This window comes from Echinops telfairi, unplaced genomic scaffold, assembly GCF_000313985.2.
Source record: "Echinops telfairi isolate 266 unplaced genomic scaffold, ASM31398v2 ScPeMD7_60;HRSCAF=208, whole genome shotgun sequence".
Lineage (NCBI taxonomy): Eukaryota > Metazoa > Chordata > Mammalia > Afrosoricida > Tenrecidae > Echinops > Echinops telfairi.
Genome location: NW_022103958.1, coordinates 34,733,229 through 34,747,436, shown reverse-complemented (window position 1 = coordinate 34,747,436; position 14,208 = coordinate 34,733,229). Strand labels below are relative to the sequence as shown.

General features: G+C 36.2%; 1 protein-coding gene across 5 annotated transcripts in view; it reads left to right on the top strand.

Moving 5' to 3' along the window:
• Positions 1-14,208, top strand: part of NUCB2 (nucleobindin 2) — a 46,567-nt gene that overhangs the window by 18,220 nt on the left and 14,139 nt on the right. For all 5 annotated transcript variants that reach the window (XM_045290833.1, XM_045290832.1, XM_045290834.1 and 2 more), the window contains 6 exons: positions 79-186; positions 3,842-3,968; positions 11,875-11,978; positions 12,701-12,886; positions 13,087-13,177; positions 13,966-14,024. In XM_045290833.1, the coding sequence (XP_045146768.1) occupies positions 79-186; positions 3,842-3,968; positions 11,875-11,978; positions 12,701-12,886; positions 13,087-13,177; positions 13,966-14,024 (675 nt within the window). The remainder of the gene's footprint in view (positions 1-78; positions 187-3,841; positions 3,969-11,874; positions 11,979-12,700; positions 12,887-13,086; positions 13,178-13,965; positions 14,025-14,208) is intronic.

Below are 14,208 nucleotides of genomic sequence, written 5' to 3'. Positions count from 1 at the left end.
ACATTATACCATTTCATAGTTCAGTCATATCAAGCAGTGTTGTGTGCAATTGCTCCATGTTTGTTTCTTAATTTGAAGGATACTGGACTTTATTATGATGAATATCTCAAACAAGTGATTGATGTTCTGGAAACAGATAACCACTTCAGAGAAAAACTCCAGAAAGCAGACATAGAAGAAATAAAGGTAAATATTAACAATTATTCAACAGACATCGGAGCGTGCCAGACTCGGAACCTAGTGCTAGGGATATAAAGATGGGACTCTTTTCCAGCCCTTAAGGAGCACTTAAGAATTATAGTTAGAAATAGAATGTTAGGATAAATACCCAATGAGTGTATAAACCATTGTGGAGATACAGAGGAAGGACACAGAGTTTAGTATCCAGTGACATGTAATCTAGTATCAAGCAACTGGGAAAGGCAGGAGGTAATTTTTTCTAGTGGAGATAATGTTAGTGCTTTAATATGTGACTGAAAAAAGGGCAAGGCTGGGAGCCATCCTAAACCAAGATATAGAGCAGTGGTTCTCAACCTTCCTAATGCCGCAACCTTTTAATACAGTTCCTCATGTTGTGGTGACCCCCCAACCATAAAATTATTATTTTTTGATCATTTTATTGGGGGCTCGTAAACTCTTATCACAATCCATCCATATAGCCATATGTCAAGCACATTTGTACATTTGTTGCCCTCATCATTCTCAAAACATTTGCTTTCTGCTTGAGCCCTTGGTATCAGCTCATTTTTCCCCTCCCTCATGCTCCCCACTCCCTCATGAACCCTTGATAATTTGTAAATTAACCATAGTTATTTTCGTTGCTACTTCATAACTGTAATTTTGCTCCTGTTATGAATCTGACGACCCCTGTGAAAGGGTCCTTCGAGAACTGCTGATATAGAGGAAACTAATAAAAGAAGTATCTATTGCTGGAACCTGGGGTAGGAAGTGGAGTCCATAGTATCTAGAACATGAGGTTGGAAAGACATTGTTTCTTGACATTGAATATTATCTGCACAATGCAACAACACTCTTCCGCTTCCTTCCTGTGTTTACCTTTTCCATTTGTCCTTTCTTGACTGCAGTGGTTCTCCTGAATTATCCATAGGTATAATCATGCTGTTTCTTTGAAGGATTAATTTGTTCTATGAAATCAGTCAAATTATATTTAATGTAGAACTATCTCCTATTCAGTTAAAATTAGGACTAAGAACATTATTTGGAGATGACATGAAAAAATAATGGGAAAGAAGTAACAAGAGGAAAGAAGATGATATTTTTCCTGGCTTGGGATCAGGATACTTTTGATTTTTACCTTTTATTGTGATTTAGGGGAAATTGATTTTGCATTCAGCAGTTTATGCACGTTTGATTCATGCCATCGGCTGCAATCCCCACAAGGTCCCAGCACTCTTCCAACCTCCCCAGTGCTGACCATCTTTCCCCTGCCTTTGGAGCTTTCTCAAGGCAAAGGCTATGTCTTCTGTAATTGGTTGATCTAGGAAGTGCATACACCTAGTGTTATTCTGCACCTTTTAGGCCTTCTATTTTTCTGAGTGACAGGGGTAGCTTAAAAGGGGGTCACTAAGAGCCAGTCTTGATGTTCTACCAGTTTAACAGTCCAGTAAGCCTGCTTTTTTGTTTTGTTTTGTTTTTCAATTTGTAGTTTTGCTCCACATTTTTTTCTCTACTCTATCAAGGACTTCCTGTTGTAATTAGGAGGGGATAAATTTATAATTATCTTCCTTTCACAGTCAATTCTTTCTGTGGATGAAAATGAAAACTGAAGTTAAATAAATGGTCAATGAAAAAAAGATGAGTGAAAATAGACAATAAAAACTCAAGTCGAGAAAATGTTTTGAGAAACGATGTACAAATGTGCTTTACACAATTGATGTGTGTATGGATTGGGATAACAGTTGTATGAGCCCCTAATAAAATGTTTTAAAAAAAAATACTCAAGTCAACACAGTACAAGTAGCTAAGAATCTTATCTCATTTGGGAAAATTAAATTATTTTTAAAATAGGGTTTTTCATTTCCTTTGAACCAGCCTTCTGAAGGGGGAGTCAACTTACATCTCTTCACTTTCTAAACCCTCCCTGATTGTAAAGAGTGTACCTTAGCCTCCACAGCTTCATGGACTGCACTCTCATGGAAGCTGCCAGTGGCTTCTTCACTGGCAAATCCAGTGAACACCTTCAGCCTTCATCTTACTCTTATATTTTACCTCAGGGAGTCTCAGATGTTAAAGCTTGTCCAAGCACAGATTTTGGGGCCCCACCTCCATTGCCTCTCTTTCAGTAAATCTTGGCCTGCATTTTTAGCAAATTCTCAGGAGATGCTAATGATTGATTCGGGCTTGACCCCATGCTTAGTGAACTATTGTTTTATCGGAAGTGTACTTTTATTCCTTTTCTTTAATATCACTGCATTCTCCTGTTTCTCCTACTTCTCCGGCCTCTCTGATCATTATTTACTTGGGGCTTTTTTGTCTCTACTTCCCTCTCGGCCTCATTGCCTCAGTCCTGAAAGTTAGTTCGCTCTGCAGTTCATGATTGCAGAGGCATCTATAAACAAGGGAAAGTTACCCACTAGATATCCATCTCACTCATCTATAAAAACAGTCACCAAAAAATAAATGTACAAAAGATGAATTTTGAATAACTATTTACATACGGAATGGCCAGTGATTAATGAAATGAAGAGGCCAAGATTCTCTTGAATTGAACTCACATACCATAAAATTTACCCTTTTAAAGTATATAGTTTAGTGATTTTAAGTATATTTGGAGAAATGGAACACATCACTATCTAATTTTAGATCATTTTCATCACCTAAAAAAGAAACTCTGTACCCTTTAAGTCATTACTCCCCATTTCCCTCCTCCCAGCCCTTGGTTACTACTAACCTAGTTCCTGTTTCTGTGGAGTTTCATATTTTGGACATTTAATATAAATGGAACAATATACTTTTGTGTGTGTATAAGAGAGAGTTTTATATATAGGGTAATTGTTCATTAAGAAAGCATCCCAACTCAGTCCAGTCCAAGCCTATAAGTGTGATATTAGCCCATATGTCCTATACCAATCTATAAAGTCCTCTTCAGACTCACAAAATACATGCAAAGACATCGAATGCAGGATGATCACAGGCCAGTGGGTAGAAAGTCATTGGATCCAATGGTGTTGTAAGCATCTCATCACTGACAGGGATTTCTACATGGTTTCTCCAGCTTCAGAGGTCTGGTTGTATCAGGGTGGAACAATATACTTTATGGAGCTTTGTAGATGGCTCCTTTCTTTTAGCGCATTTTCACAGTTCATGTATGTTGTGTTATATGTTAATTCTCCTTATTTATGGTCAAATAGTATTCAATTGTATGATTATACCTCATTTTGTTTATCCATTCATCAGTCAGTGAACATTTGGATTCTACTTTTTGTCTGTTATACATAATGCTTCTATGAATATTCATTTTCAGATGTTTTTTTGTGAACATGTTTTCACTTCTCTTAGGTATGTACGTAGGAGTGGGAGTGCTGGGCCATATGATAACTCTGCATTTAACTTTTGAGGACCTGCCAAATTTTTCTAAAGTGGTAGTACCAGTTTCCAATTTAAGAATTTCTCTTTTGTGTTTATTATTTATACTTTACTAAATTATAGGGGTTTGAGACATGTTGATTTTAGAATTATAAGCTAAATCTCTTCTGAAAGTAATACTTGTGTAAGCAAATTTATCTAAAGTCAAAATTATTTATTACTCTCACAACCCTTTTAGAATCATTGAGTGTCACATAAAATTGTATAGTAATGATAAAACTAATTTTGTTAACAGAGTGGAAGGCTAAGCAAAGAGCTGGATTTTGTAAGTCACCGTGTAAGGACAAAATTAGATGAAATGAAAAGGCAAGAAGTAGGAAGGTTAAGAATGCTCATTAAAGCAAAATTGGATTCCCTTCAAGGTAAGTGTTAAAGAAAAGGTAGGAAAAATTTTATATTCGTTTGTTGAGATCAATTTACATTTTATTAATGTTAAGTCCACAATTACATTAAACACATGCCATGTTCTTTTAGTCAAAATTTAAGGTTAGTATTGATCTTTTTATAATTACAATTAAAAAAAATATCGTCACATTGTTAAAAATTCAAAGCAATTATTAATTTTAAATATAAAGGGGCTTCAAAAAGTTCATGGAAAAATATACTATATTAACTCAATTTTCCATGAATATTTGAAGTCCCTTCATAGTTAAATAGCAATATGTTAAAAAAGGTAAAAATTAATAAACAACTGATTTTAAAGGAAAGATCACATTAACATAAGGCAAAAGAAAGCGGAGTGAGAAAATCTAAGTAGAAAAATTGTCACACACCTAATGCAAAAACACCAGACGCTGACAATTTCCCAATGGAATTCTATTAGACTAACAAAGCAGGTTGTCAGCGCTATTTAAATCACTCCAAAGCACACACAAAAAAGTAAAGCTTCCACATTCTTATTTGGCCAAAACCAAAGTTATGTGGCAAAAGATTATTATGTCATAGCAAGTAGATTTATCTCAGTAATGGAAGCTTGATTGATATTAGAAAATCAAATACTATAAATCACCATATGAATAAACCTAAGGAGCAAAACGGGAGCCCTGGTGTCATTGTGGTCAAGGGCTTGACTGCTAAACAAAAGGTTGGTGGTTCGAACCCACCAGCAGCTCTGTAGGAGAAATACGTGGCAACCTGCTTCTGTGAAGATGTATGGACTTGGAAACTCTATGAGGTAGATCTACTTTGTCCTATAGGGTTACTCTTATAATTGGAATCATTTTTTTTTAAAAATTGGGATCAATTTGATGGCAGTAGGGTATAGAGATAAAAATAACTTAAGCATGTTTGTTTTTTTTTAAGAATTCAAAGTCAAAGGATATAAGTGGGAATAAATATTTGAAACTCATTATTTTAATTTTAGACTGGAAAAATTAAATAGTTATGAAAATTTGAAATACAAGGGTATCGTAAAATGATCTCAGTTCATATTATCACATCTGATATACAAAAAGTGGCATCTGAAAAAAATCTAACATCTTTTTTTTTTATGTGCGCACCCACCTATTCTTTTTTTTAAATCATTTTATTGGGGGCTCGTATGATGCTTATCACAATCCATCCATCCATCCATGTGTCAAGCACATTTTAACATTTGTTGCCATCATCATTATCAAAACATTTGCTTTCTACTTGACCCTTTGGTATCAGCTCCTCATGTTTTCCCCTCTCTCTTTGCTCCCCCCTCCTCATGAACCCTTGATCATTTATAATTATTATTTTGTCATATCTTACACTGTCCGACATCTCCCTTCACCCACTTTTCTGGTTTTTAAAAAAATCATTTTATTAGGGGCTCATACAACTCTTATCACAATCCATATACACATCAATTGTGTAAAGTGCATTTGTACATTCATTGCCCTCATCATTCTCAAAACATTTCCTCTCCACTTAAACCCCCGGCATCAGGTCCTCATTTCTCCCCTCCCTCCCCGCTCCCCCCTCCCTCATGAGCCCTTGATAGTGTATAAATTGTTATTTTGTCATATCTTGCCCTGTCCGACGTCTCCCTTCACCCACTTTTCTGTTGTCCGTCCCCCAGGGAGGAGGTCACATATAGTTCCTTGTAATCGGTTCCTTCTTTCCTACCCACTCTCCCTCTACCCTCCCTGTTTCGCCACTCACACCACTGGTCCTGTAGGGCTCATCCGCCCTGGATTCCCTGTATTTTCAGTTCCTATCTGTACCAGTGTACATCCTCTGGTCTAGCCAGACCTGCAAGGTCGAATTCGAGTCATGGTAGTGGGAACGGGGAGGAAACATTTAGGAACTAGAGGAAAGTTGTATTTTTCATCGTTGTTACATCGTACCCACTTTTCTGTTGTCTGTCCCCCTGAGAGGATTTTATATGTAGATCCTTGTAATTGGTTCCCCCTTTTTACCCCACTGTCACTCCATCCTCCTGGTATCGCCATTCTCACTACTGGTCCTGAGGGAATCATCTGTCCTGGATTCCCTGTGTTTCCAGTTCCTATCCGTACCAGTGTACATCCTCTGGTCTAGCCGGATTTGTAAGGTAAAATTGGGATCATGATAGTGGAGGGGGAGGAAGCATTTAGGAACTAGAGGAAAGTTATATGTTTCAATGTTGCTACAGTTCAACCTGACTGGCTCGTCTCATTCCCGCAACCCTTCTGTAAGGGGTTGTTCAGTTGCCCACAGATGGACTTTGAGTCCCAATCTGCACTCCCTCTGATTCACAATATGATTTTTTGTTCCTTGATGCCTGATACCTGATCCCTTTGACACCTTGTGATCACATAGGTTGGTGTGGGTTTTGCTGCTTCCAAGCTAGATGGCCTCTTGTTTACCTTCACGCCTTTAAGACCTCAGATGCTATATTTTTTGATAGCCGGGCACCATCAGCTTTCTCCACCACATGCAGCCATTTGTCTTCAGCGATCGTACCGGGAAGGAGAACACACAATTATATGATTTTTTGTTCTTTGATGCCTGATATCTGATCCCTTCAACACCTCCACCTATTCTTGATTGAATAAAAATAATACAATTATTAGATACTTAGATAACATGATCAGGTATGCCTAGTTCAGTCACATCATATTTAATGGGCAAAAGATGTGTATTTTGACTAAAATCTGGGACAGGTCAAAGATGTGCACTACCAGCACTACTAATTAACTTTGTATTAGAGGTACTAGTCAAAACAATTATGAAAAAAATTAGAGATAAAGTCACAGGACCCCCCAAAACAAACCCAACTCCCTGCCATTGAGTCATTGCTGACTCATAGTGACCCTCTGTAGGTGCCCACAACTGTAACTGTTTATGGAGGTAGAAAGCCCAGTCTTTCATTGGAAAGGAGGCAATTAAACCATCTCTGTTTGCAGGTTGTATGCATGGAAAACCCAAAGCAATCAATGAGAACGTTACGAAAAGTAATGAGAAAATTTAGCAAGAAAAACCTTGTATATATGGTAATAGTTTTCATATGTACAGATAACAGGTACTTTGAAGATATAATGGAAGGCCCCATTTATAATAATACAATAGCAATAAAGATAATGAGCAGAAACTCATTGTCATCAAGTCGATTCCAACCAATAGTGGCCCTATAGGACAGGGTAGAGCTGCCCCCGTGGATTTCCTAGAGTACCCTCTACCTGAATAGAAGGTCCTGTCCTTCTTCTGCAGAGCTGCTCCGACAAAGGTAAGGTAGCCCCAAATAAACCTATTGACAAATATGATAGACTTCTGTACAAAACTTTATACTTCTGAAGAACCCAAAAGTAGGTTTGATGGGAACATATGGGAAGACATAACATCTTTTTGATAGATTCAGTATTATAAACATGTCAATTCTCCTTAGTTTAGTTTTTAAATTGAACATGATCCTGTAAGAGCTTAGTGTTTTCTATATTACTTCTCTGGGCTCTAATATCCATTACAATGACTATACAACTCGCAGACAAAATTCATGATTAAAGGGTTTATTAAGGAAGTTAAGTTATGCCAGTGAGAAATGATCAGGGTTGAGTTGTTTATCAGGCCTTGTTACAAAGTTCTGTCAAGTCTGCTAATAAATGCCCAAATGGCATACAGTTCTGCTATAAGCCTCAACCCGAAGGCATTTAACTTAAGCTCCTTTGGTCATCAAACCCAGCTCCCTTAATTAAGTGTCCAGAGGCACCCTATTCCAGTAAGCCTCAGTCTGAAGACACTCAGCTCTACTTCCATGGACCAGCAAGTCCATCCTCCCCAAATAAGGGCTGAGAGGCACCTCACCCTGTACAGCAGCCTGCTACACAAAAGCACTCAGCTGCACTTGCTCCCTGGGTTGGGAAGTCTATCACTCTGTTCCATGCTCTGGCTCCTGGTTCTGCTGCTGCTCCTCTGATGGTGTCTTCTGGATCCAGGAGGTTCTCTGCATAGAGAGCTTGGGTGGAGAGGGTGTGGTTCACTCTTGGGTCTTGCTGGTAATGAAATCCCACCTGCTTCTCAGAGGATTCATTTTATACACAGCAGGATAGCACGCTAGGGAATACTAGTAACAATTCTCATAGGTGAATCTTATCAGTATCTTCTTCCATCTTACCAGGCCCATGCAGGGAAAAGGTCTTTGGTGGGTGTATTTATTTTCCTGATATTAAAAAAAACAAAAACTCACTGCCATCAAGTTGATGCCAACTCATAACAACTCTATAGGACAGGGTAAAAATATCCCTCTGACTTTCTGAAATCCTAACTCTTTATCAAGAGTTAAAAGGGAGTATAATGATCCTTCTTTTTCCTGTTTACTGATAATTGCCAAGCTAATTTTAATGTTCATGTAAAAAAACCCCCCAAATTAGCAAGTGCAGCCAGGTACTTACAAAAAGAAGAGTAATGAAGTGGGACTAGATATTAAAACATACCATTAAACCTATGTCATTAAAACTGTTGTTTGGGCATATAAGTAGGGGATAGAAATTTGGGAATTAGACTGAAGTACACATGAACTTTAGTTTAAAATAATGGTGGCATTTCACATGAGTGGAATAAAGAAATTTTAAGATAAATGATATTTGTACAACTGGCTAGCCATTTGGAAAACGTTACTACTGTGACTCATACCATACTTCAGGATTAACTGCAAATGAATAAGAGATTGACATGTAGAAAGTGAAAATCATAAAGGAACTGGATCAAAACAGGCAAATTTCTTCATTACCGTGAACAGAGCCAGATTTATCCAGTGGAAGAAACCCCCTGTCTACTATGCCTTTGTGACATGCCCATATATAGGTTGGGTACCTAAGAGGTTCTTCATTAAGAACACCTGAACATTTGCTATTGATGAAATTAAAAAACCACTGCTTTCTCATTCAACTCGTAGTGACCCTATAGAACAGAGTAGAACTACCCCATTGGGTTTTCAAGGCTGCAGTCTTTGTCCTGCAGTGCAACTTATGGATGTTCTAACCACTTTGGTTAGTAGCTGAGTGCTTTAAGCACCATGCCACCAGGGCTCCTTGTTGGTGGAATAGTCATGCTTCAGCATTAGGGGCGTAAGAATCACCTGGGGGAGCTTGTTAAAAATGCAGATCACTGGATAGTGCTTTCAGAGATTCTGGGGAGCAGTCATGTGCATTGTACATAAGCACTTCTGGGTATTTTGGAGAAATGCTGGTGCCAAGCATTAACGTGCTTCCTCACGAACTGACCTAAAAGACAAGTATCACATACTCAGGATCCTAAAGTAAGGATGTCAGTGAGAGGTAGATTGAGCTCACGTCATACCTCTTCAGGTAGTCAGACACCCAAGGTCCTTCCACCCTAGAAACCATGCTTAAGGTATTTGGAGATTCTTTTTTCCTTTAGACAGTCTCTAACTTGGCAGTCTTTTCTTTATTCCACACTAGGCCTCAAAATTTATTATTTAAAGAAACCAATCTGATGTGACCTAGAATATTCATACATATTTCCCCATTGATCCTAAATTTATAAGCTAAAAGTTCTGACAACCTGAAGAAAGGGGTCAAGGGCCCTATTTATTAATTTATTTTTGGTGTAGTTCTGAAAGTAGGTCATACATTTACCTGGTTTAAAAATTTTAAAGTATATAGTAAAAATTTCCCTGATATCTTTGTACCTTATCCATTCCAACAGTGTCCTTCCTGAATTTCTTTCTCATAATAAGTAAATACAAATCAAAGTTCTGATCTCTAATATAAATGTGGCATAAAATGTACATTTTGTACTGTCTTTCGTTTAGTAATATATTTTGGAGCTATATTCATATTAGTACATAGAGACCATCTTCGTCTTTTCTTTTTACAGCTGCATAGAATTCCATTATATGGATATACCATAATTTATTTAACCAGGCCCCTGTTGATGGACATGTGGGTCATTTCTAGTGAGCAGTCTTGTACGTATATCACTATGTATCCAAGTAAGATTATCTGTAGGATAAGTTCAAGTGAAATTGATCAATCAAACGGTATATGCATTTTAACTCTTGATAGATATTGTCACATTTCCCTTCATAGAGGTTGAATCAATGTACATTCCCACAAGCAGTAATTCCCCAGAGCCTTGCCATTGGTATATCTCATCAAACTGCACATATTTTGCAATTCTATTAGATGGTATAATAGTATACTTACATAGGCACTCCTCTTAAATGAGGTTAAGTGCTTTTTCATCCTTCAATGCATTTATATCCTTTAGGACTTGGTTTTATAACAAATCATATTTTCATCATAAGTAAAACTTGTAGTACTAAAAATTAAATGAGGCTTGGCTGCACAAAAGTACTTTCTGGCCTTGCAAAAGGCTCCTACCCAGCTGTATTAGTCTAGGTACTTTGGAGAAACAAATCCACAGCAACTCACGTATAAGAGAGAGTTTTATGCAAAGAAAATGTGCATCACGAAAACATCCCAACCCAATGCTGCCCTAGCCCACAAGTCCCACATTAACCCATTAACCCAACACCAGTCCACAAAGTCCTCCACCTCACAAAACAGAGGCAATGATGCCGGCTGCAGGAGGAAAGCTGAGTCCGTGAACGAACAAGCATCGCAGCACTAGCAGGGGTCTCCACGCGGCTGCTCCAGCACCCAGGGCTGCATCAGGATAGATCCATGCGGCTTCTCCTTGGGGATGTCTTGGAGGAAGTCAATCTTGCAAGCTGAAGCAGGAAAATGCTAAGGCAGCTGCACCCGATACAACCATCACAAAACAAGAGACCCGAGAACTAGAAAGGCGAGGCTTCACCACCCATTTATCCCTCCGCCTTTCAACCAGCACCACATGTGATTATCGGCCAGGCTGGCACAATTAACTAACTCACCAGCCTTTTTCTCTGAGGATCCCTAGCTCTTAATAATGGAGAATAGTATTCTTACTGAGCCCTACGTGTGTGTGCTCGTTGCTAGTGACCTGCACTTTCTTCCGGGAACGATCTTCATTCGGAATTAGGACATATATGCATACCTATACACATAAACAAATTATACCCACGTCCATATATACATATACAGCATACATGCATATGCCTTTAATGGATACAGATTTGAAGAATAATGAGGTCACACAGCACTAATGTGCATCATTTCCCACAGTATTTTTTCTTGCTTTCTACCATTTCGTATTTGTATATTCTTTCTTCATCATTGAACACTCTGACCTCCACTACATTAACATAGGTACTTATTGTTCAGTCCTACAACAGAATAGTCGAGGACTGTATCATCCATTCAATTACAATAAACTGGAGTGTGTGCTTTCTATTTTTTACAAAAAACAGCAGATGCTTCTTAAAAAATGCCATAATTTTAAAAAAGTTAAAATTCAGCTGAAATTACCTGAATTAGATTTTTATTGTTCCATAAAAAATTCATTGGCGTGGCATAAAAATTTCTTCCTTCATATACATTTTGTAGTTATTCTTTTTAGAAACATTACTTAAACTTTTGATGAGGATACTATAGCGTTTATCTAATTAAAAGAAGAAAATTTGATAGTTTAAAAAATTCTACAAATATTATTAACTACCCTAGTAGTTAACTAGTCTTTAGAAAGCAGCAACAAAATGTATGTACTAAGTTGTACTCCATTCTGGATTCAAGGACATTCCTTTTGCCTAGAATCATAATATTTACAATACTTTGAAATAAAATATGAATCCTTGACTTAAAAGTTTGAATTTTCTCAAAAAGCTTGTAAGAATAAATGTAAATGCTTATTATGTTTTGTTTATATAAATGTTTCTACCTTCTAACAGTTGATCATTTTCAGGTTTTTTTGGTTGTCTTTCAGATGTAGGCATAGACCACCAAGCTCTTCTAAAACAGTTTGATCATATAAACCACATGAATCCTGACAAATTTGAATCTACAGATTTAGATATGCTAATCAAAGCGGTGAGAATAATTCCCAAAGATTTTTTTTCCCCAAAGATATTTTTATTGTGCCTTTTAGGTCTTGTAATTTGATAAGTAAACTCAGGAAGTAGTAGCATACCTTTGATTTACTCTGTAGAATAAAGGGAGGTAGTTTAACCTTTGTTAATACACATAACTAAGATATGCCTGTAATCTTACTTTATCCACAATTCTAAAATCCAAAGAGCTCTAAAAACTAAAACTAAACTGGAAAAACCAATCATAGAAGCATAGTTAAGCTTTTAGTTTTAATAGAATTATTTATAGATATCCTTAAATACTAGTCTGTTAAAATATAGACATTACAGATTTGTTCCATACAGAGCCTGTGTGCTATGTTACCTTTCTAAAACTTAGAAATTTCTGAAACAACCAATATCCTCTGGATTTTAGATAGGAGTGTGTAGATTTCTAGTGCTATATTGTATATTACATTTTGTTAAATGGTTCAGAACCATTCTAGTTTTCAGTATTGTATAGTTCCTTTCTTTTTTCAAGGTGCAATTAGCTTTGAACTCTTCATTTTTTTGAATGCCAGTACCTGTAATAACAATAATGATTTCAATAAAATAATTAAAAAGAAGACTTTAGTTGGTCTTTTTGTACCTTCTTGTTAAACTGTATGCTGTGTTTAGGAATGACCTTACTTATCTTCTCCAGACCCTCTTTTTATTTAACTTAAATGTATTGTTGCATTATAGGCTACAAGTGATCTGGAACACTATGACAAGACTCGGCATGAAGAATTTAAAAAATACGAAATGTTGAAGGAACATGAAAGAAGGGAATATTTAAAAACACTGAATGAAGAAAAGAGAAAAGAAGAAGAATCTAAATATGAAGAAATGAAGAAAAAGCATGAAAATCACCCTAAAGTTAATCATCCTGTAAGGCTCATCACTATATGAAGCCATATTCATATAGAGATATTTTTGTACCAGCTAGCAGAAGTTTATTTTAAATTACTAGTACTTAAATTTTGATGATTAATTCTAAACACTTTCTCAAATTGATATTTTGAGGCTACACATAGGTTACATTTTGTTTAATTATATATGATTATAGTAATTAAAAAATTAATTCATAGGGAAGTAAAGATCAACTGAAAGAAGTATGGGAAGAGGCTGATGGATTGGATCCTAATGATTTTGACCCCAAGACATTTTTCAACTTACATGGTAACAGATTAAATACTAATGTTTATTTCTTCTATTTGGAATAAAAAAATCATCATTGCTTTACTCTGACTTGATTTCTGCCAAGACTTGCTATTGAATTCTCATGATGACAAATGTTTAGAGTTTTCCTCTAGGACAATATAATAGTCTTTTTTGCTTATCTGAAGTACACAAAAGATTTTATATTAGTAGCCCTGTCTTTCTGCTTCTTTTACTCCTGAGTCATTATATGACCTGCTATTAAAAGGTTCTCTGTAAAGTAAAGGTGTTTCTCTGACTAGAGGATAATAGACTTCCTGCTAAAATATTACAATTTATTTAAAAACTAGTTTTACTGGCATATACATCACATATCATATAAATTAATCATTTGGTCATATTAAGAGTTTTGCATACAATTTTATCTTTATAATATATTGTTTTGCTTTGGATTTTTGGAAAAAACTGATTAAGAGATGCTTTTCTTAAAAATCTGAATTATAAATATTCATAAATTGTTATCTTTGAGTAGAGTCTTCATTAAAAAGCTTTTCCCTGCAGCATTCTGATAACTTATGCTAGTATTACTATTGCAAATCAGGAGAAAGGCTTTCTACTCATATAAAGAGTAGAAAACTCACAGGGGCAGTTCTACCAGGGCCTGTAGGGTCAATATGAGTTGGCATGGACGCAATGGCTCTAAGTTTAATTTTTTGACTATTGAAAACCATTGTTGATAATGATAATTGTATTTTAATATTTTAAAGTATTAAAAACCCAGTTTTGCATTTGTAACATTTAAACTTTAGATGTCAATAATGATGGCTTCCTGGATGAACAAGAATTAGAAGCCTTATTTACTAAAGAGGTAAGTAAGTTTATTATATGTTTAGTGTTTTTTTCTTACACTTTCTATTTTCCTCTTCTTGTTTTTGGTGAGTTTCTTTCTTTTTTTTAAATCATTTTATTAGGGGCTCATACAACTCTTATCACAATCCATATACACATCAATTGTGTAAAGCACATTTGTACATTCATTGCCCTCATCATTC